The sequence below is a fragment of the Aethalodelphis obliquidens genome, unplaced genomic scaffold (assembly GCF_003676395.1).
Source record: "Aethalodelphis obliquidens isolate GAN/ISIS:26980383/991018 unplaced genomic scaffold, ASM367639v1 scaffold38, whole genome shotgun sequence".
Lineage (NCBI taxonomy): Eukaryota > Metazoa > Chordata > Mammalia > Artiodactyla > Delphinidae > Aethalodelphis > Aethalodelphis obliquidens.
The window spans coordinates 4,551,635-4,571,603 of NW_020837982.1; the positions used below are offsets into that span (position 1 = coordinate 4,551,635).

Here is a 19,969-nt window from a genome sequence, read left to right on the forward strand (position 1 = left end):
AGAGCTCTGTGAGGAGAGGGCAGGGGTGCCCAGGCCCAGGCCCAAGGGCCAGGTCAGTGGTGACACGATTAAGGGACGGTTCCCCAGATTAGGGGAGGGTTCCCCATCGGCATGTAGTCCTGCTGTGTAACAAGGGAGCAGGAGGGGAGTCCTTGGGCAGGGGTGCAGGAGTTGGTTCATTTTATCCCAGCGGTGCCAGAGCAGCAGTGACTTGTGGGTGGCAGGCTGCTTCCCTGGGGGAGACAAGTAATGTTCATGAGTCACACCACCCGAAATATATGCAAAGCTGCCTCCATCGCCTTTCGCTGCAGCCCAGATTGACAAGTTTGTTTGAGATTGCGATCCACGAGGTATATTTATAATCGCACCTTAGAAAAAAATCTTCTTGCAGGCACCCCCTCCCCCCATAGCCAGCAGCTCCTCTGGCAGGGTTTCTGCGAGCTAAGATACCTCGCGGGGGGGGGGGGGCGGGGGAGGGAGAACACCACCTGCCGCCCTGTGCTGCACTCCACCGAGGAGTCTGTCCATGGGCTTGGTGGCCCCATCCCTGGCGATGGGAGGAGCGGCCTGTCCGCTCTTCCTGGGCGCACAGCCCACGAGCTGTGGCCGCCCGTTCACCCCCGATCGACCCCCAGCTACGGAATTTCATTTATTAGAAGTCGAGGCGGCTGCTGGCAACCCCATTGCTTGGCTGTCTTTGTTTCTCTGCTGTGTGGGCGCGTCTCGAGCACGTGGCAGCTGGAGCGCGCAGGCCGGAGGAAAAGCGACCTGAGTTTAGAGTCCAGGGCCGCTTGGCAAAAAGAGAAACTCCGGCTGCCCAGAGGATAGCACCCCCCCCCCCCGCCCGCCCAATCCAGGCTGAGCTCCCCGCCTCCTTAAGCCCCAAGCCTTTTCAGGGGAGGAAGGATAAGTCACCCCGTTCCCCCCACCCCGCTAGCCCCATCTCCTGGTTGGCCCTGGGACTACCTGGGAGTGGCCGAAGCAGGGCTCCACTCTCCAAACTTTGTTCCCGAAGCCCCCAGCCCCGCCACAGACGAGCTTCTGGGTCTGGGGCTAGGGATAAAAGGGTTTCAGAATTTCCCTTTGGAGACTTTGCCACCTCAGGAAGCAGGACAGTTAAAGAGAGATCACAAAAAGACTCTAAAAACAATTTAATGAGGAAATGTACAGGCATTCTCCCAGCCACTCCTAGCCGTCCCTTCTCCGCTCCAGCCTCCTCCCCAACTCTGGCAGCAGCCACGACACTCTGCTGACCCCTCGTGGTGGAGGTGGGCAGCGGTCTCCGGCTGCGGGAGACGCCAGCTGGCTCCTCCCAGCCTGGAGAAAGGGGCGAGGCTGTCCACTCCTCCCTCATCCTTTCCCGCCGGGGCCTGGCACTGCAGGGTGTGGAGGAGGAAGGACCGAAGACCACACAAAGAAACCTGATAGAGGCTCGGAGAGTTTGCAAACTTTTGCTAGCACCTCTCACAAAAATGCTTCCTGGATTGTTCTAAGTAGGGCTGGTATGGAATCCCTTATTCCTGTCTTGTTATAAGGTGGGCTCAAGAAGGCTCTGTGCCTGGTCCCGCCACCTGTCCCAGTCCGCCTGGTTGGGGGAGGGATGCGCCATTTCCAGGGCAGTCACTATCCTTAGCTCACCCGAGGAGGTAGTATTTAGTGTCACATTTTAGAGGTGAGTGGTCCGAGAAACCAGGAAATTTAAGCAATCTGCTTAAGGTCAGGCAGATAGTAAGGAGGAATTCAAACTCAGGTTCTCTCAGACACCCCAATCCCTATCCACTCCAGGTCCTACCAGCCCTTGCAATAGGCTGTCCCAGAGGGCAATTCCACTTTTATCACGGCATCTGCAGGCACCCTTCTGGAAAGACTTCTCTGCCCTAGGGTTATTCAGGAAGGAGTTAGTCTCTGGAATCAGTCACTTCCTCTCCAGAGGGGACCACATGGGGTGGAGGTGGGGAGCTGCCACCTGCTGCTGTCTCTGCCCAGCCCCACTCAGGTCCTTGCAGAGGACAGAGTATGGGGGGAGGGGTCTGTTCTCCCAGCCTTAATAGACATTCTCTTTCTAACGTCAAATGTGGAAGATGGAGTTGAATTTTGAAAGAAGGCAGGGAAGACTCCTACGCAATATTTCAGGTGCCAGATTCCTGGTTGCTCCAGTGACCCTTACTAACGCCCCGCACCTTTCTCAGGATTCCTTCCATCAGTCACTCTTTTCTTGGAATCTGGATCCTGCTCACGTTCCACTAGGACCCAAACTCAATCCTGAAGGCCACACCTTCCCGCGACCCCTAAGGCTTGAGCAAGGCCTTGTAACCCCCTCCTTCCCCAGCAAAAGGCAAGATGCCAGCGGGTGGCGGTGCGCCCCAGTCCAACTGGCGTCAGGACACTGCCTCCGTTCCGGCCAGGCCTGACTCCCTCCCCACTCTCTCAGTGAATCAGGGGGCCACTGAGGGACCTCCTCCGGTCACTCGCCACCCCCAGTTCCACGAGGCGGACTACAAGCCCCATGATGCCGCGGGGCCGAGTTATAACAAGCACTGCCCAGGGCACCCACGTCCCCCTCCTCTCTCCCCCGCATCCCCGCATCCCTAGCCGATCGCTCGGGCTGAGGGCCGGGCTATGCAGCTGCGGGCGCGCGTCCCTGCGGCGGCGGTGGCGGCGTCCCTGGGGCCCTCGCCCCGTGCGCCCCCGCGCCCGCTGCGGGCGCCTGCTCCCTCGGCCGAGCAGCGTCTTTGTACGCGGGGGTGTGGGAGGCGAGGCGCGAGTCCGCGCCGCGCCGCCGAGTGCCCGCGCCCTCTCCGGGCGGGTGGGGGCCTCTCCGCGCAGCCCGCCGCCTCGCGAGGACGCCCGCGGCCCGCGCCGCCCGCACCGTTCCGGGCGCGCCACCCCCGCCCGCCGGCGCCGCTAGCACATGCCCGAGCCGCAGCCCTGCGAGCAAGCAGCGCTGGCCCCCCGCCCCGCGGCTCCGGGCCCTGGCTCTGGCGCGGTCCCTCCTCCCGGGCCGGGCGCCGCGGCCCCGGCATGAGGAGCGGGCGATGATCCCCGCCAACGCCTCCGCCAGGAAGGGGCCCGAGGGCAAGTACCCGCTGCACTACCTCGTGTGGCACAACCGCCACCGCGAGCTGGAGAAAGAGGTCCGCGCCGGCCAGGTAAGAGCGCCGTCGGGGCGCCGCGAGGACCCCATGGCCGGGCACGCCCGCCCGGCTTGGGGAGGGGGCGCGGCGCGGGCTGTCCCGCCCCCCTGGCGAGTTTGCAGCGCTTCTTTGTTCGCAGCCGCCGCTTTTGTGCTGTTGACCCGGAGAGGGTGATGGGAGCGGCCCCCGCCCGCTTCCCTCCGGCCCGGACTGGCGGCCCACACGTGCTCCGGACCCTCCCAGATTGGGGTAGGGGACGCCGTGCCCCTCCTCCGCGGGGGCAGTGAGGGCTGCGGGGAGGGGCTGTCGGCTCCATCTGTGTTCCACGCGGTAGCAGAGTCCGCCCCACTCAGCTCGGCAGCAACACCTCCCGCGTGAGTGTGCGGAGGTGGGCAAGGCCTGCGTAGGGAGGGGGTCACGGGTCAAAGATCAAAGAGGCTGTGACACTCCCAGACATTCCAGCCCCACCCAGTGCCCTCTACCCTCACGATGAGCGCTTATCTGTTTGCTCAGACTGGGCAGAGCCCCTGGATCCCTCAGACCCGGCTCAGGAATGGGGAGTAAAGAGAGAGACCCTCTTGGCTTTAGCCCTGTAGGGCCTTGTCCAGGTGCTGAAAGGCGCTCTCCTGCCCTCTGGTGCTGGGGCCTGGCTTCTAGGCGCTGAGGCAGCGAGGGGCCCTTTGGACTCTGGCAGGATTCGAGGGTTTGCACACAGAGCAGGCTACCAGGTTCCTCTAGTCAGTGAGAATGGGTGGGTCAGCCAGCTTTGGCTGGGCGGTGGCCTCCAAGAAGATAAGGTAAGGGATGGGGTCTCCTGGCCGTTCTTTAGGACCAGGGCAGGCAGGCAGGCAGGCACAGGTCACAAGTAGTTCCCAACTCCGCCGTTGGCCTTCAGGCACAGGTAGGCACTCGTGGCATGGACGACTAACCCTCCAGGGTGGGGAGGCAGGAGCGAGGGCTGGGCCCAGCCTGCCCTGGTTTGTCTCCAGTTGAGGCCTGCAGACTTGGCCTAGATCTGAGATCCTGGGGCCCTGGGCTGGGAGTGGTTTGCTAAGGCTTTGTCCCTTTGGGAATATGCCTTTTGAGGGCCACTTCCTGAGTCACAGGAAGTTCAGTTTGAGGAGCTGTCTGCTTCCCAAGGGAAGAGTGAGGTGGAGAGCAGGACATCCCCAGATGGTGAGCAAAGTGAGGGTCAGAGTGTGTCTCTGAATTCCACCACTGAGCCCTCAGACCAGTGCAGCACCCAGCTCTGCATAGCAGTCCCAGGAAGTGTTGGGGTGACCTGAGCCTCCATCTCTGGTCGGGGTGTCCACTTCCATTCTACCTCTGCTTTCACAAGGATGCTCCAGGTTGCTCCTCAAACCACATCTCTGTTTATCCATCATAAAGGAAGTGGTTTGCAGCCACTGGTAACGGAAGCGAGGTCAGAGTGGTGGATCCTGCGGGACAGAGATGAACAAACCAGGCACAGCCCATGCCCTCCAGGAAACCCCGTTCTGGTGAAGCAAGTGTGAACAGGGAAGTACAGTGTGATGTGCAGGGTGCTAAAACAGTCCAGCCTCTTCTGGCTCATTCTCTGCTTTCCTCCCCTTGAGGGCAAGAGAAGACAAGCCTCTGATAGAGGTTACAGCTGGAGGGATTTAAGTATGATCTGAGAGGAACTTCCCAATGGGATGGTTGATGGTTGGTCGAAGAATTGTTAGGAAGAAGGCTAGTGGCTGAATGTCCGGATCACCTCAGTCACACTCCCTTGCCCAAGGGGTGGGTGGTCCTTTTCTTGCAGAGATTGGAGAGAGGCAGAATGCCTTAGAAGAAAAGGCTTTTTCACCCAGGCCTCTCTGATTGACAGTCCTCAGGTCAGCAGTCATCTTCCTGGGGTGAGGCTGCATGGGGAGCACTGGAACCCGCTGCAGGTAGGGGTGGTCTGGACCACTGAGTGTGTTCCTCTTTGCTCCCCTCAGGCTGCCACAGAAACCAGGGACCAGGTTCACCCCATCCCCACCCACTCATCCCCTCACCCTGGTGAGTTTTTGTCTTCCTGAAACGGATACTGCCTGCCCTGATCCAGGCCAGGGGGAATATAGGGCATTGGTTGAGATTAAACCCTTCTTCAACCATAAAGGAGTCAGGGGTGCCAAGAAGGGGAATGCCAGTCAGTCTGGGTGGGAGAGCCCCCTGGCTGTATTTCGACTCCAGGACTGACCCAGAGTGATGCTTGCATCCAGATGTGCACTGCTCAGTCCCCAGGGCCTCAGACTCCCAGGGAGAACTGAGGATGCCCACCCCAGCCATTTCCTGCAGTGATGGGTCTGGGGGCAGCCACTTAACATCATAATGAAACCCGGTAGACCCCAGGCATCTCATCTGGGGGTCCCTGATCTCTGGTCCTTCTGGCACCCACTGTCACAGAAAACAGCTGGGTTTTCCTCAAAAACACAGCAGCTGGGTTTCCCTGGTCTTCACTTGTCATAGCTGCCTCTTCTTCACTCCAAGAAAGCCCTGCAGAAGCCCTCCGTGGGCAGGCTTGGCAATGCTGGCCAAGGAGGAGGGGGATGGCACGGCAGGCTTCTGAGCAGGTTCATGGGGCCTGGAAGCAGGGAGTGGCGGGGAGATGGGAGGTGCTCAGCGGGTGTTTTTTGGTGAAGGGAAGAGTCCATGATCACCCCTAGCCAATGCCCAGCAATACAATGGTTGCTGGGTGCCCTGCTTCCTGCCACACACCTGCTCTGCCAGGTTGGGAGGGGGCAGGGGGTTGTAGGGTAGTGGATGTGCCAGTTCCCCCTTGGCTGGCACGAGGCCTGAGGTCCAGACAGCTGGGCATGGCCTAGGTTTTGGAGTCACGCGTCCCTGGTGTTCCCTGGGGGTGGGAGGTGGAGGTTAGACTGAATAGCTCCCTGTGGGAGGGCCAAGGAGAGCAGGATTCTTCCCAGGCAACAGGCACTCTGGAGGGGGCTGGACTGTGGTCCTAGAGAAACATTTTCTTTCTTCTGGCGGCTGCCTCCACCATGGTCCTCCTTCCTGCTTTCCCTGGTTCATCCTTCTGACCTAGAGGCAGGTGAGATGGGATCGTGGGGCCCCCGGATACTCAGACAGAGGCTGCCTCACCCTAAGTACCTGTTGTGCCAGGAGCACCTGTGATCCCTTCTCCTCGCAAAGTAGGCAGTCCTGGGTTTGGGCCGTCACCACAGCTGATGAGTCGGGAAGCTCAGGAGAGGGAGCCACAAACCCTAGAAACCAAATATCCATGTGTCTGGGATGAGGGGGAGGGGCTGTGTGGGGCAGGATGGAGGGCGTGGGTGGAGGGCGGGGGTGGAGGGGCAGGTGGAGGGGGCAGGGCGGAGAGGTGGGCGGAGGGGGCAGGGCGGAGGGGCGGGTGGAGGGCATGGGCAGAGGGGGAGTCAGCAGGTGCCACCCCCACTGGCCCGACTCCACTTGGGGAAGCATCTTGCCTCCCTCCCCCCGTTGAGTGAGCTCAGGCCTGCCTGGTGGGAGAGCAGAGGAGCAGTGGCCATACCAGACTCTGGCTGTCTTCCCTGGGGCTGGGGGATGGAGCGGGGCAAGGAAGGGAGACGCAGGCTGAGCAGGCAAGGGGCCCCAGGCTCTGGGCCCCTCACCTTACTTCTCCAGCACCTGTGTTTAGTCTGTACATTTGGAATGTTCTTATAAGATTTCACCTAACAAAAGGACTCTGCTAATGCTAAACAACTTTGAAAAATACCCTGCTAGCCCATGTGGGTTCAAGGAGTGTGCACGTGCAAATGTGCTGGCAAATACGTGTGTTACATGAGTAGAGGCCAGCTGGGCACACATGTGCTTGTACACTTAGGGGTGCACATGTACAGTGAGTGTGGAGGCAGGAGTAAGAGTGTGTGTCCTTATGGTACCTGTACGAGTGTGTGTGTGCAGGCAGGTGCCTGAGTGGAAGCAGGGAGACTCTGCTCAGAGAGCCCCAGCTCCTAAGCTCGAAAGACCCCTGCTTTGGGCTCCAGCTGAGGCCAGCTGGGGTGCAGTTTCCGCTCTCTTGGTGGGGAGGGCTGGCTATTGGGTTTCCTGGGAAACCTTTTCATTCCAGCAATTAAATAGCAGGCCTCTGCCGAGGAAGTTAATGAATTCTCCCGCCTGGGCCCCCAGCAAGGTGCTTCTGCCACTGCAGGCCCGGCTTGGGATGGGAGGGGGAACTCCTCTGGGGCTCGGCTGACAGTATGCAGGGCTGATGTTGGCCCTGGAAGACAGCGGTGTCTTGGGGACCCTGGGGAGTCGGGAGAGCTCCTGTGGAGTGGGGGTAGGGAGGGCACCCCTGCCTGGCAGGCAGTGCCAGCCTCTCTGTGGAGCCTGGAGCTGGGGCACCTGAGGGGGAAGGAGGCAGGCGGCATCTGGAGCCCTGGGACCGGGCCCTGCTGGCTCCCTGGGGCCTTGTTAGCGGCAGCAGCATCTGGGGCGGGGCTGGTGGGAGGCATGGGTGGCTGGGCTGCGGCCCCATGGGAAGGCCTCTTCCTGACACCCCCCATGACCCAGCCAGCTCAGGGTCTATGGATCCTGCATCACTCCCACCCCAGGACTCAGGACCCCACCCAGGTCGGACCCTGAGGGGCCCAGCTCAACCAGTAAGAGGCTCTCCTCCCCTCTGGGGAGCTCATGTAGAGCAGCAGCAGGGGGGCCGCTCACAGGGGCCACGCACAGTTTTGGGGTTTTTTTGAGGCTCCCAGTATATTTAGAAATGAAGAAATGCCAACACAGGGTTATACAAATTATATAAACCTGAATTATTTTAAATGTCTTATTTTTGACGAAGGAGTTCCCACTCATGTTTAAAATATGAAACTGTTGCTAGAAGGTAGCAGTCCTCACTACTTTCCCACTCCTCCCAGAGGCAACCACTTTGAACTCTTTAGGCTGTTCTGGTATTTGCCTCCATAATTATAAGCAATATACCTCTACAAGTATTTACCGGTTAATCAATTTTACACTTTACTGCCTTGCCTTCCTTCCCCATGTCCCTTAAAAAGTCATCTATGCATTTGTTTAATAAGCATTTATCAAGCACCAGTTATGTGCCAGAGGCTGTCCAGAGACTGGGGACGTAGCCCTGAACAAGACAGACCGTCCCTCTGTGGGGCTCACAGTCTAGGAGAGGGAGACAATGAAAAAATAAATAAGCACTTCAATGTTGGGAGAGAACTAGAGCAGGATAAGGGACAATAGATAGATAGATAGCAACTGACATTTGAGATGGGTTGTCAGGACCAGCCTTTCTAAGGAGGTGACATGTGAGCGGTGGCCTGAATGAAGTGAGAGAAGCAGCTTTGTGGCTGCTAGTACCCAGGAGAAGATGGTTCCGGAGAAGGCTGATATGCAGGAGTGGAGCTTGGAGAGATGGGAGAGCATGTGAGTTCAAAGAGATGTCCAGGATTCTTTTCTCAACTGGATGGGAAGCCATGGAGAGATTTTGAGCTAAGGGGCGTCAGGACCTGAGGAATATTTCACAGAATGACAGCACCTATGATGGGCCCTGTGAAGAACAGACCTGAGGAACCAAGAGAAGAATGGGCGGAATGAGGTGACAGATGGGTGGCCACGACCAGGAGGGTAGCCTGAAGGTGGTGAAAACTAAGATGACTTTGGATCTATTTTGAAGGTACAGCCTGTAAGGTCAAATTTTACTGATGGGTTAGATATGGAAGGTGAGAGAAAAAGAAGAGATAAAAACAGTCCTAATGTTTCTTACCTGGAAAGGGAGTGAACTGAGGTGCCGTTTACTGTGATGGGAGAACTGGGGCAGGTAAAGCTGTCCAGGTATGGCTGGCATAAAGAAAGCAAGGGAGGGCTTCCCTGGTGGCGCAGTGGTTGAGAATCTGCCTGCTAATGCAGGAGACATGGGTTCGAGCCCTGGTCTGGGAAGATCCCACATGCCGCGGAGCAACTGGGCCCGTGAGCCACAACTACTGAGCCTGTGTGTCTGGAGCCTGTGCTCCGCAACAAGAGAGGCCGCGACAGTGAGAGGCCCGCGCACCGCGATGAAGAGTGGCCCCCACTTGCCACAACTAGAGAAAGCCCTCGCACAGAAACGAAGACCCAACACAGCCAAAAATAAATAAATAAATAAATAAATTCATTCAAGTACCCTTAATTTAAAAAAAAAAGCAAGAGAAAGAAGTCACAGGTCAGAACGTCCCCTTTTGTTTCATGAATTCAATTTCCTTTCCATATTTTTCTCAGGGTGTAACTTACTGTCCCCCCCCCGCCCCAAATTTTTTTTCTTCTGTTTCCTGCATTGACAGTTGTTTCCTCTGGGTTTTTAGCATCTATTTGCATGTTTTGGTATCTTTCAGGTTGGCAGCTTTCCTCAAGTGTCCAGTCACCCTCGGCTCTTGGGGCATATTTAAGGATGGGAGGTGTGGAGCTTATTAACGGATGGGTGCTGCTCTAAGATGACTGGCCTGCTTATTGGTAGGATCCCCAGATTTCTGTACCCAGAGGTCTGTGGTGCCTCTGGTTCCTGCAAGAAAGAATTCTCCAGTCTCCTGCTAGGGGTAGGATAGGGGCAGTGTTATGTGCAGTCTGGCTGCCCGTGGTCCAGGACTTGAGGCAAGGAAGGGACTGGGCTTTCACTGTTCACCAGTTTTCAGTCCCGTGACCTCATCCTCAGACCAATGTCCGAGTTCAGTACATCTGAAGCTCAATTTCTATAAAGAATACACCCCTGGCATCCTGTGGAGAGGAAGGGGGGACATCTCCCAGCTTTACAAGATTGGGGAGGGGGTTCTGAATTTTAACCAGACCCCCCTGTATTCAGTCCTGAGCCTTTCTCCTACCCCTGCTGTTCCCACTGCCTGCATGTTCTGCACCTGTCAAGGGGGCTAAGGGGGGAATCTAGCTTGCTAATCACTGGGGTTTCCCTCTGTGAATGCTTGGGTTCTAGTACCTTCTGTTCCCTTAAGTCAACTGTGATGCCCCAGCCACTTTCTTGTGGGTTTTAAATATTTTATTGGCATTCTTATACTTACTCACACATTTACTTTTCTTTATTTTTTTAATGTGGTTGTGCCGGGTCTTAGTTGCAGCAGGCAGGCTCCTTAGTTGCAGCATGTGAACTCCTAGTTGCAGCATGCATGTGGGATCTAGCTCCCTGACCAGGGATCGAAGCTGGGCCCCCCACATTGGGAGTGCAGAGTCTTAACCACTGCACCACAAGGGAAGTCCATCACACATTTACCTTTTGAGGCAATCTTCATTACTTTGTATAGATCTAAGTTTCCATCTGGTATCATTTTCCTTCCACTTGAATAACTTCATGTAACATTTCTTTCATGTCTTCTGGTGATAAATTCTCTTAGCTCTTGTTTGTCCATAAAAGTCTTTATTCCCCCATTTCATTTTTGAAGTATATTTTTCACAGGATATAGCATTCTAGGTTGACAGTTGTTTCCCCAGCACTTCAAAGATTTCATTCTGTTGTCTTCTAGCTTGCATGGTTACTGGTGAAAAGTATGTAGTATTTCCTATATTTGTCCTTATATACATAGCGTGTCTCAATTCTCAAAATCCTTTCCACAACATTGTAAATCAACTATACTCCAATAAAAAAAATTTTTAAATACTTTTAAGATTTTCTTTTTATCATTAGTTTTCAGCATTTGATTATGATGGGCCTTGGCGTAGGTTTTTTGGTGTTTTTCTTCCTTGGGATTCATCGAGTTCCTTGGTTCTGTGGATTTATCATTGCATTAGTTTCTGCAACAAATTACCACAGACTGGGTGGCTTAAAACAACAAAAATGTATTCTCTCATCATGTTAGAAGCCCAGCTTCAAGGTATCAGCTCCACTCCTTCCAAAGTCTCTAGGGGAGAATCCTTCCTTGTCTCTTCAAGCTTCTGGCGGCTCCAAGCATTCCTTGGCTTGTGGTTGCGTAACTTCAGTCTCTGCCTGCATCTTCACATGGAACTTCTGTGTGTGTGTGTTTTATAAACTGGATTTAGGGCCTACCTGGATAATTCAGGCTGATCTCATTTTAAGATCCTTAACTTAATTATATCTGCAAAGACCCTTTTTCCAATTAAGGCCACATTCACAGGTTCTAGCAGTTAGGATGCAGACATATGTTTTGTGGGAGCACCACCATTCAACTTACTACAGTAGTTTTTTTAAAATCAAATTTGGAAATTTTTTGGCTATTTCTTTAAATTTGTCTTATTCCTCCACTTCCTTATCCTATCCTGTGGACTCCAATTATACATATGTTAGAATGCCTTATAGTGTCTCACAGATTGCTGAGGCTGTTTGAATGTTTTTCGATACTTTGTTTCTCCTCTGTTCTTCAGTTTGTACAGTTCTGTTGCTGTATCTTTAAATTCACTGATTTTCTTTTTATTCCGTAGTGTCTAGTCTACTGTTAATGCTATCCAGTGAAAATTTCATTTCAGATATTGTACTTTTTATCTCCCATTGAATGTTGTGTTTTTCTTTAAACTTTTGAGCATATTGAGCCATTCATCTTTGTTTCTATTAAATGATTTTTCTCCTGATTATGGGTTTTATATTTTCCTACTTCTGTGCTTGTCTAGTCATTTTTAACTGGATGTTGGACATTGTAAATGCTGTGATGTTAAGCATCGGGATAGTGTTGTCTTCCTTTAGAGAGTGTTAGACTTTGTTCTGGCAGCCTAACTTACTTTCAAATCAGTTTGATCCTTTGGAGCTTATTTTTAATCTTTACTAGATTAGGTCTGGGTGAGCCTTTTCTCTTGGGATAGGATTCCTGCTCCTAAGGTATAACCCTTCTTGGGTCTCTTGAATACCCTGGGTAATCAACAAGGACTCTCTACTCTAGCAGGTTGGAGCTTGAATGTCTCCCTAACATGGGTGAGCTCTGAGAATTTATCAGCCTGTTGTTCCTTTTCTGCCTGGTTTTGTTGAGTTTCACTCCACACATGTGAAGTTTAGTATTCAGCAAAGACTCAAAGGGACCATATGCAGATTTCTGGAGCTTTTTTTTTTTTTTTTTTTTTACATAGCTCACTTCTTCCTGGAACTCTGCCCTGCACCTTCTAGCTACCTCAGCCTCCCTGAACTCCCATCTCTCTCCTTAACTCCTCAGCAAGACTACCATGCTCTGCTGGGGATTCCCCTACCTGAACTGCTGTCTGGAATATTCCTCCAAGTAGAAACTTAGGCAATCATAGAGCCCACCTTGTTTGCTTCTCTTACTTCAGGGATCACAGTCCTGGACTAATTGTTGCCTAATGTCTGAAAACAATTATTTCATATATTTTGAAGCAATAGCTTTCTCTGTTTGGTGGGAGGGTAATTTCAGTTATCTCACCATATTGGAGTAGAAGCCTTTTCCTGGCATTTTAATCAAGTTTTGGGGAGGAGAAAAGGAGTTACATACATGTAGTCAGTTCACGTATTTAAGCAGAAGTCGTAGTTTCCTGAAATATATCTAAATATTTAACAAACATGTGCTTTTATCATGCAACAAAAATCTCATGTAATATAATCATGTTATTCACAAAACAATAATAGTATTTATAAAAAATGTTAATACATAGTGTCCCATAGGCATAGGACATGGGTTTGAAGTTGTACCATGAACATATTCTTTCATTCTTATCAATGTATTACTGCAACTGTTTGCTAAACCTCTCAGGGATAATGTCAATGATCTAAATTGGTGGCCCTTACTGAAGGTGTGGTCTTGGACCCCTAGGATAGGTCCTGTCTCAGGTGCCCTCCCTGGCCAAGGGTCTTTCTAGACCACACTTTGGCCCCAGGCTTACTCTTCACAGGCAGCCCGCTGGGCCTTGGAAGAGTGAACCCAGTCAGGGCACCTAGGTGGACAGGAAACGAAGTCCTTCCCTTTCTCAGAGTTACTTCCTGCCCTCTCCTGCAAGCCCCTTTCCCCTCACCTGACCCCAGCTCATTGTGTCTGTTTTTTCCATTGCCTTCTGAGATGGGCAAGACAGGACAGCTAGGTGGTTGCTGCCTGCCTAGCGGCTGTTAGGCTTAGATGGGCTACCTCAGAAGTGACCAGGGCAACCTCTTCACCTCTTCCAGGTGGACATCGAGCAGCTGGATCCCCGTGGGCGGACTCCCCTGCACTTGGCCACCACCCTGGGGCACCTCGAGTGTGCCCGCGTGCTCCTGGCACACGGCGCAGATGTGGGCAGGGAGAATCGCAGCGGCTGGACAGGTGGGCACCCCTACTCACCCCTACCCCACAGCCTGGGTCTCCCGGCATCATATCCTCACCTCTGATTGGCTGAAGGGAGCCCAAGGCAGGGTCCTGCCCTGTGACGTCGCCTCTTGCCCACACCCCGCCCCCAGTGCTTCAGGAAGCTGTGAGTACCCGGGACCTGGAGCTGGTGCAGCTGGTGCTGCGGTACCGGGACTACCAGCGGGTGGTGAAGCGGCTGGCAGGCATCCCTGTGCTCCTGGAGAAGCTGCGCAAGGTGAGGTCCAGCTTCTCAGCCTCCCCACCACGGTCTTTGAACACTATCTCTACCGCAGGCTTAGCCACTCTCCTCTTCATCCTCCAGGCCCAGGACTTCTACGTGGAGATGAAATGGGAGTTCACTAGCTGGGGTAAGAGGGGCTGACGGGGGCCTCTCCCACCTCAGGGCTTCTGCACTTGCTGCTTCCCTGTCTAGAGCACTCTTCCCATCGCTCTCCCATGGCTCCTTCTCACCTCTTAGCTCTCAGCTCATTGCTACCTGTTCCTGAGGCCTTTCCACAATGCCTCTATTGATTCCATTATTTCCTTCACTTTGTAATGACTGGCTCATTTGTTTGTCACCTGTCACCCCTTACTAGAAGGTGAGCTCCAAGAGGGCAGGGGTCCTGTCTTGTTCAATGTTGTATCCCCAGTGCCTGGCACATAGCAGGTGTTTAATAAATATTTGTTGGAAGACTAGATGAAAGGTTGAGTGAGTGAATTACATGGTGGATACTAGGGACTTGGTGGTGGCTGAGTCATGCCTGTCCCCAGCCTCAGGCGGTCCATTTCTGAGTGCCTGTGGTCTACATTTGCAGGGGGGACTGGGGCAGGGGCTGCTTTCCCACCGGTTCCCTTACCCTTTTCCAGCCACACTCCTGACCCTGACCCCCATGCTCTGAGGCGGCCGAGGGTGGTGGGCCAGACAAACTGAAGCCACCTCTGACCTTCTCTTCCACCTAGTGCCCCTGGTGTCCAAGATCTGCCCCAGTGACACCTACAAAGTGTGGAAGAGTGGGCAGAACCTTCGGGTAGACACCACACTTCTGGGCTTTGACCACATGACGTGGCAGCGAGGGAACCGCAGCTTTGTCTTCAGGGGCCAAGGTCAGGCAGGCGGGCAATGGGGCAGGGTGGGGAGGCTGGGGACAGCCCCCCGAGACCCCTGACCCCCTGTGCTATTCTGCGGCTGGCAGACACGAGCGCCGTGGTTATGGAGATTGACCACGACCGCCGGGTGGTGTACACAGAGACCCTGGCTCTGGCTGGGCAGGACCGTGAGCTACTGCTGGCTGCTGCCCAGCCCACCGAGGAGCAGGTGCTGAGCCGGCTCACCGCACCCGTCGTCACCACGCAGCTCGACACCAAGAACATCTCCTTTGAGAGGTGAGTGGGCATGGCCTTGGAAGCCTGGAGCCAGCCCGGTGGATGCCCCCTCACCGAGACCACGCTGCTTCCCTAGGAACAAGACCGGCATCCTGGGCTGGCGCAGCGAGAAGACCGAGATGGTGAATGGGTATGAAGCCAAGGTGAGGTCATAGCTCCCAGGTGCCAGCCCCACCACACTCTTGCCTATAGCGAGCTGGGCAGGGGTTTCCTGACCATGCTTTCTCGGCCTTGGAGGTGCAGAGGCAATGCAGCGTGGAGGCAAGGTCATGAGACTAAGAGGCAACTGATGAGAATGGCCGGCATTTATTGAGCACCAAATATTATGTTCATGCTCAAGGCTCTGTTCTGACATTTTAAATGTATGTACTTATATGTATGTATGTGTGTCTATGTACACATGCACACACGTCTATGTATATATGTGTGTATGTCTCTCACACACACACACACACACACACACACACTCATTTAATCCTCACGACAACCCTTTCGGGTAGATGCTATTATTATTCCCATTTTACAGAGGTTTATCGAGCCCTTTCCACCATTTCCCATTTAATCTTCACAACTCTATGAAGTAGGGTACTGGCCCATTTTATGATGAAGCAGGGGCTTGGAGTGACTAAGTGGCCAGTACAAGGTTGCCCAGAGCTAAACTTCAGACCCAGCTGGCTGACTCCAAAGCCAGGCCTTTACCCCCAAGAAGACTGTTGTGGGGGACGCCCAGCAGTCACTCTGGGACCCCTGTATCACCCATGTGGGGCCATGTGGTGAAGGGTCTAACCAATGCAAGTTTCTGTGTCATTGTCGTCTCCTCCTGGAAGCCTTCCCTGGTTCACAGGCTGGGCTGTGGCCTCTGGTTTTTGGTCCCACAGTCCTGTGCTCTCCCCATTAGAGCATGTATCACACTGTGTTATTACTGTCCATTGTCTTCTTGATTGTGAGCCTCAAGAGGGCAAGGATCATGTCTGGCCATGCTTGTTCACCACTGTATCCCTGACGGCTGCCTCAGTGCCTGGCTTATAAAGACTCCTCACAAAATGTTTGTTGAATGAATAAGAGAACTGAATGAATAACTTCATATAATTACTTGCCCAAAGACCTGGAGATTGGAACTGACAGCACCCCCCTCCCCTGACCGTTCTTTGTAGGAAGTGTTCATAACGCCCTTAGGGGCAGGGTAGGGGTACCAAAGCTGTCTGTGAGTCCTTTCCTCATCTGTCCCCAGGTATATGGGGCATCCAATGTGGAGCTCATCACCCGGACACGGACAGAGCATCTTTCAGAACAGCACAAGGGCAAGGTCAAAGGTAATGAGGCAGAGGTGGATGGGGGAGTGGGGGGGAGGAACCAGCCCCACTCAAGCACCTCCATCGGTATTTCCTCTGACATCCTAGCAAGAGCCAGGATAGCTTATTCAGGCAAATAGGTTTCAATTCAAGTGCCAAATCCTAGTGATTGGTAGTTGTTGCCTAGAGTGCTGTTAAGATTCTAAGGCAACACTTGGGCTCAATGGGAAGGAATGCTACAATCGATTACTAATATCTGCATTGGATTTGGGGCAGGGGGGAATGTCATGTACACTGTTTGTTGGCCATTCTAGTCTAGTGGGACATACCCTAGGCAGAAGGACAGGGGCCCTGCCACTGATTCTCTGTGCCCACTGATACTACAACTGACTCCTGGGCACCAGTTAGTCTGTCTAAAGTGGACAGACATAATTCCCACCTCACAAGAGAACAAAATGAAGTTAACATGAATGCACCTGAAGGAAAACACATACACATGCATACCCCAAAATACTTTTGGAAGTTTCTCTTGAGCCCCAGGCCTACTTTTATTCCAGCTGTGCTTATGGTGGTCCTGCCCCTGCCCCTTGGAGTCCTCAATCACCTTCAGGTGAAGGTGCCTGGGTGTGTGGTGTGGGCGAGCAATCCTCCCTCCCCCCAGGGACCAGCCTCCTCCCTGGGTCTTGGGTGCTGTCACTTCTGAGGACTGCAGTGTCCTCTGAAATGCCATATTTCTTGCAGGCTGTAAGACACCTCTGCAGTCCTTCCTGGGAATTGCTGAGCAGCATGGGGGCCCCCAAAATGGGGTGAGTGTGTTCAAGGGGTACCCCTCTGTGGAAGGATGTGGGTGGGGATCAGGAGGAAGTCTGGGAGGCACCCTGTGGGGACTTCCTTTCTTTCCACAATGCCCAAGGCCCTGTCAGCTCCACAGTGGCGGGGGGACAGATCCGGGGCTTATAATACCAAGTGGCTGGCCTGGCCTCGGGGACTGAGAAGGGCTCATAAGCCCCTCCCTGTGTGGTACAGACCCTGATCACTCAGACTCTGAGCCAAGCCAACCCCACTGCCATCACCGCAGAAGAGTACTTCAATCCCAACTTTGAGCTTGGCAACCGTGACATGGGCCGACCCATGGAACTGACCACCAAGACACAGAAGTGAGGCCCCATGGTGGTGCTGGGGAGGGTGGGCAGGGCTGGGAGGCCATGGCTTCTACAATGTCCCTCACCCCTTGGGATCTGGGGTGCAGGTTCAAGGCCAAGCTGTGGCTGTGTGAGGAGCATCCCCTGTCCCTGTGTGAGCAGGTGGCCCCCATCATTGACCTCATGGCCGTCAGCAATGCACTTTTTGCCAAGCTCCGGGATTTCATTACCCTGCGCCTGCCTCCAGGATTCCCTGTCAAGATTGGTGAGGCTCCACCCCCATTTCCCTTGAGCAGCTATTGGGAGGATGGGGCTTAGAGGAGGTAAAGAGTGGGTACCTAAGGTGTGAGGGAGTGGGTGGTGGTGCCTGATGGTTTCTGCATCCTCAGAAATCCCGATTTTCCACATCCTCAACGCCCGTATCACCTTCGGGAACCTCAATGGCTGCGATGAGCCGGTGCCGTTGGTGCGAGGCAGCCCCAGCAGCGAGACCCCTTCCCCAGGCAGTGACTCCTCCAGTGTCAGCAGCTCCAGTTCCACGAGTGAGACCCTGTCCCGCCCTGAGCCCGCCCTCACTTCCCCTCCCCACCGAGCACTTCCCCGGGAGTGGCCGGGAGGGGAGGTCTGGTCCACTCTGACCCACAGCCCGGCGCCCCCAGCCTCGTGCCGCGGCTGCGAGATCTCCCCCGCGTTGTTCGAGGCCCCACGCGGCTACAGTGTGCTGGGCGGCCAGCGAGAGGCCGCCACCCGCGACGACGATGACGACCTGCTGCAGTTCGCCATCCAGCAGAGCCTGCTTGAGGCGGGCAGTGAGTATGACCAGGTGCGTCCCCGCGGCCGCATGGGGCCACCGGACTGCGGTGCCGCCACAGCTAACTGGCTTACCCCTGCCTCCACCCAGGTCACCATCTGGGAGGCGCTAACCAACAGCAAACCGGGCACTCACCCCATGTCCTACGAGGGTCGCCGACAGGACAGGTCAGTGCCCGCCCGTCCGGAGAGGGTTTGGAGACGCCTATTCCCCCACCTCCCATACACATGCACAGAGAACACCAGGGCCCTGTCACGGTGCGTATGGACACTGCCGCATGAGCACCCCTCCTGGCCCAGAGGAACCGTGGTACCGCCATCAGGGATCCTACTGGTTTCAAGATGGCGTCTACCACCACCACCCGTTCCTGACTCAGGGGTGGGTGAGCGGCCTTAGAGCCTTCACAGACCCTCGCCAGACAGAATGTCGGGGCTGGGGTTCTAGAAGACTGGGAGGATGGGCTTTGTAGGAGCTGGCGTCAGCTCCTACCGGGTGGGAGGGAGCCAGGGAGGTGACGCGGGACTCATCGCTTCCACTGGAGAGTGTTGAGGCCTGCGCTGTCCCGGGGCCTCCACACCGTCTCCCGCCCCGCATACGGGCGCCCGGAGCCCTCGACGTATCTTACCTGCCTCCAGGAGCGCTCCGCCCACGCCGCAGCGCCAGTCCACAACCCCCGCGGGCCTGGCGTCGGTCCCCAGCCCTCGGCCGAGCCCGCGCCCAGGCCAAGGCGGCCACGTGTTCCGGAGCTACGATGAGCAGCTGCGGCTGGCAATGGAGCTGTCTGCGCAGGAGCAGGAGGAGCGACGGCGGCGCGCGCGCCAGGAGGAGGAGGAGCTGGAGCGCATCCTGCGGCTTTCTTTGACTGAGCAGTAGCGCCCACTGCCGGGCCCCTTGGCCACGCCCCGCGGGACCCGCCCCGGAGCGAGAGTCGCCCCTCCTGCGCGCTCTCCGAGCTGACTCCGGAGACCCGAACCGCCGCCTCGGGGGCGTAGCGGCGCACCCGGCACCAGATGGGGAGGGGTTCGGCCCGGCCGTGGGGTACCTTCCTGGAGGCAGCTGGCACGGCTCCCCTGCTTTGCTGTATCCTGACCCCACCCCACTCTCCTGGGCTCGGACCGGTCCAAGGGCGGAGCCAGGCCGTTTGAGGGGGAGACGGTCCTTAGAGGAGCACTGTCTCCATCCCTTGCTCCTTCTGGCCGGTCCTCCTTTCTGCTCACTGACCCCACTCCAGGACACTGCCCGTGAAGCCTTTGCATCTCCGCTCTTCACCCCTGGGGGGCAGCTGAGCTCCCCACGTGCTGTGTGGCTGCTTCGTCCTAGACACAAACCAGCACGTCAAGGGCCCAGCTCCTCCCCCACCCCGGCATTTCAGCGTCAAGTGCACTTAGCGGGGTGCCCGGCTCCCCCAGCCCCCACACCCCTCCCGGGTCTCAGGGTGGTCCCAGCTTCTCTTTGGGTGACCAGAGGTTGGAGTCCCCATCCCCAAGGCACGTTTTTGTGATCAGGGAGGGTGCCCAAGGTGGCCCCAAGTCTGGGCAAGGCCTGGCTCCCTCGTGGTGTCTTGGCGAATGGGGAGGCATAGTGGGCGTGGGGCAAACACCAGACTGGACACAGGGGTCGCCCAGGGCCCTGGCACCACCATCCATCCCTTCCCACCAGCTGCTGCTAGCCCTCTGTGGTTGTGCATCCTACTTTCCCTCCACCCAGGGGCTGACTCCGAAACCCTTCATCCAATGGTGCTAACCCCCGGCTCTCCCCTGCCCCACCCCACCACCCAGAGAAGCACAGACCCCGCCAGGGGCAGGGGCCCACTGCACACCCTCGTCTGGGTTCTCTCGGACTGGCCTTCCTGGCTCAGCCAGTGAGGCTTGGAAGGGACACGAAAGCGATGGAAGAAAACAACAAAGGGAAGCTGTTCCTCTCACCCTCTTCCCTGATGCCAGGGGCACCAGACTGATTCTGAGGCACAAATAAAAGAGGCTTCAAACCCGAG

The 19,969-nt window shown here is 55.5% G+C and overlaps 1 protein-coding gene across 6 annotated transcripts; it reads left to right on the forward strand.

Moving 5' to 3' along the window:
• The first annotated feature begins 2,667 nt into the window (after positions 1 to 2,667).
• Positions 2,668 to 19,968, forward strand: ANKRD13B (ankyrin repeat domain 13B). Of its 6 annotated transcripts, XM_027130513.1 has the most exons (19): positions 3,019 to 3,149; positions 3,274 to 3,383; positions 4,524 to 4,990; positions 5,096 to 5,156; positions 5,607 to 5,710; positions 13,189 to 13,324; positions 13,459 to 13,583; positions 13,671 to 13,716; positions 14,309 to 14,452; positions 14,542 to 14,731; positions 14,808 to 14,874; positions 15,963 to 16,044; positions 16,765 to 16,829; positions 17,050 to 17,180; positions 17,273 to 17,430; positions 17,555 to 17,707; positions 17,825 to 17,988; positions 18,067 to 18,143; positions 18,612 to 19,968. In XM_027130513.1, the coding sequence occupies exons 5-19, from the start codon at positions 5,687 to 5,689 to the stop codon at positions 18,847 to 18,849; spliced, it is 1,800 nt and encodes a 599-aa protein (XP_026986314.1). In that variant the 5' UTR covers positions 3,019 to 3,149; positions 3,274 to 3,383; positions 4,524 to 4,990; positions 5,096 to 5,156; positions 5,607 to 5,686; the 3' UTR covers positions 18,850 to 19,968. The 6 variants fall into 6 exon arrangements, with proteins under 6 accessions (XP_026986313.1, XP_026986314.1, XP_026986317.1 ...); XM_027130516.1 differs by lacking the exons at positions 3,019 to 3,149; positions 4,524 to 4,990; positions 5,607 to 5,710 and having other exon boundaries at positions 3,345 to 3,383; XM_027130515.1 differs by lacking the exons at positions 3,019 to 3,149; positions 3,274 to 3,383; positions 4,524 to 4,990; positions 5,607 to 5,710 and adding an exon at positions 3,390 to 3,508.
• The last annotated feature ends 1 nt before the right edge of the window (position 19,969 follows it).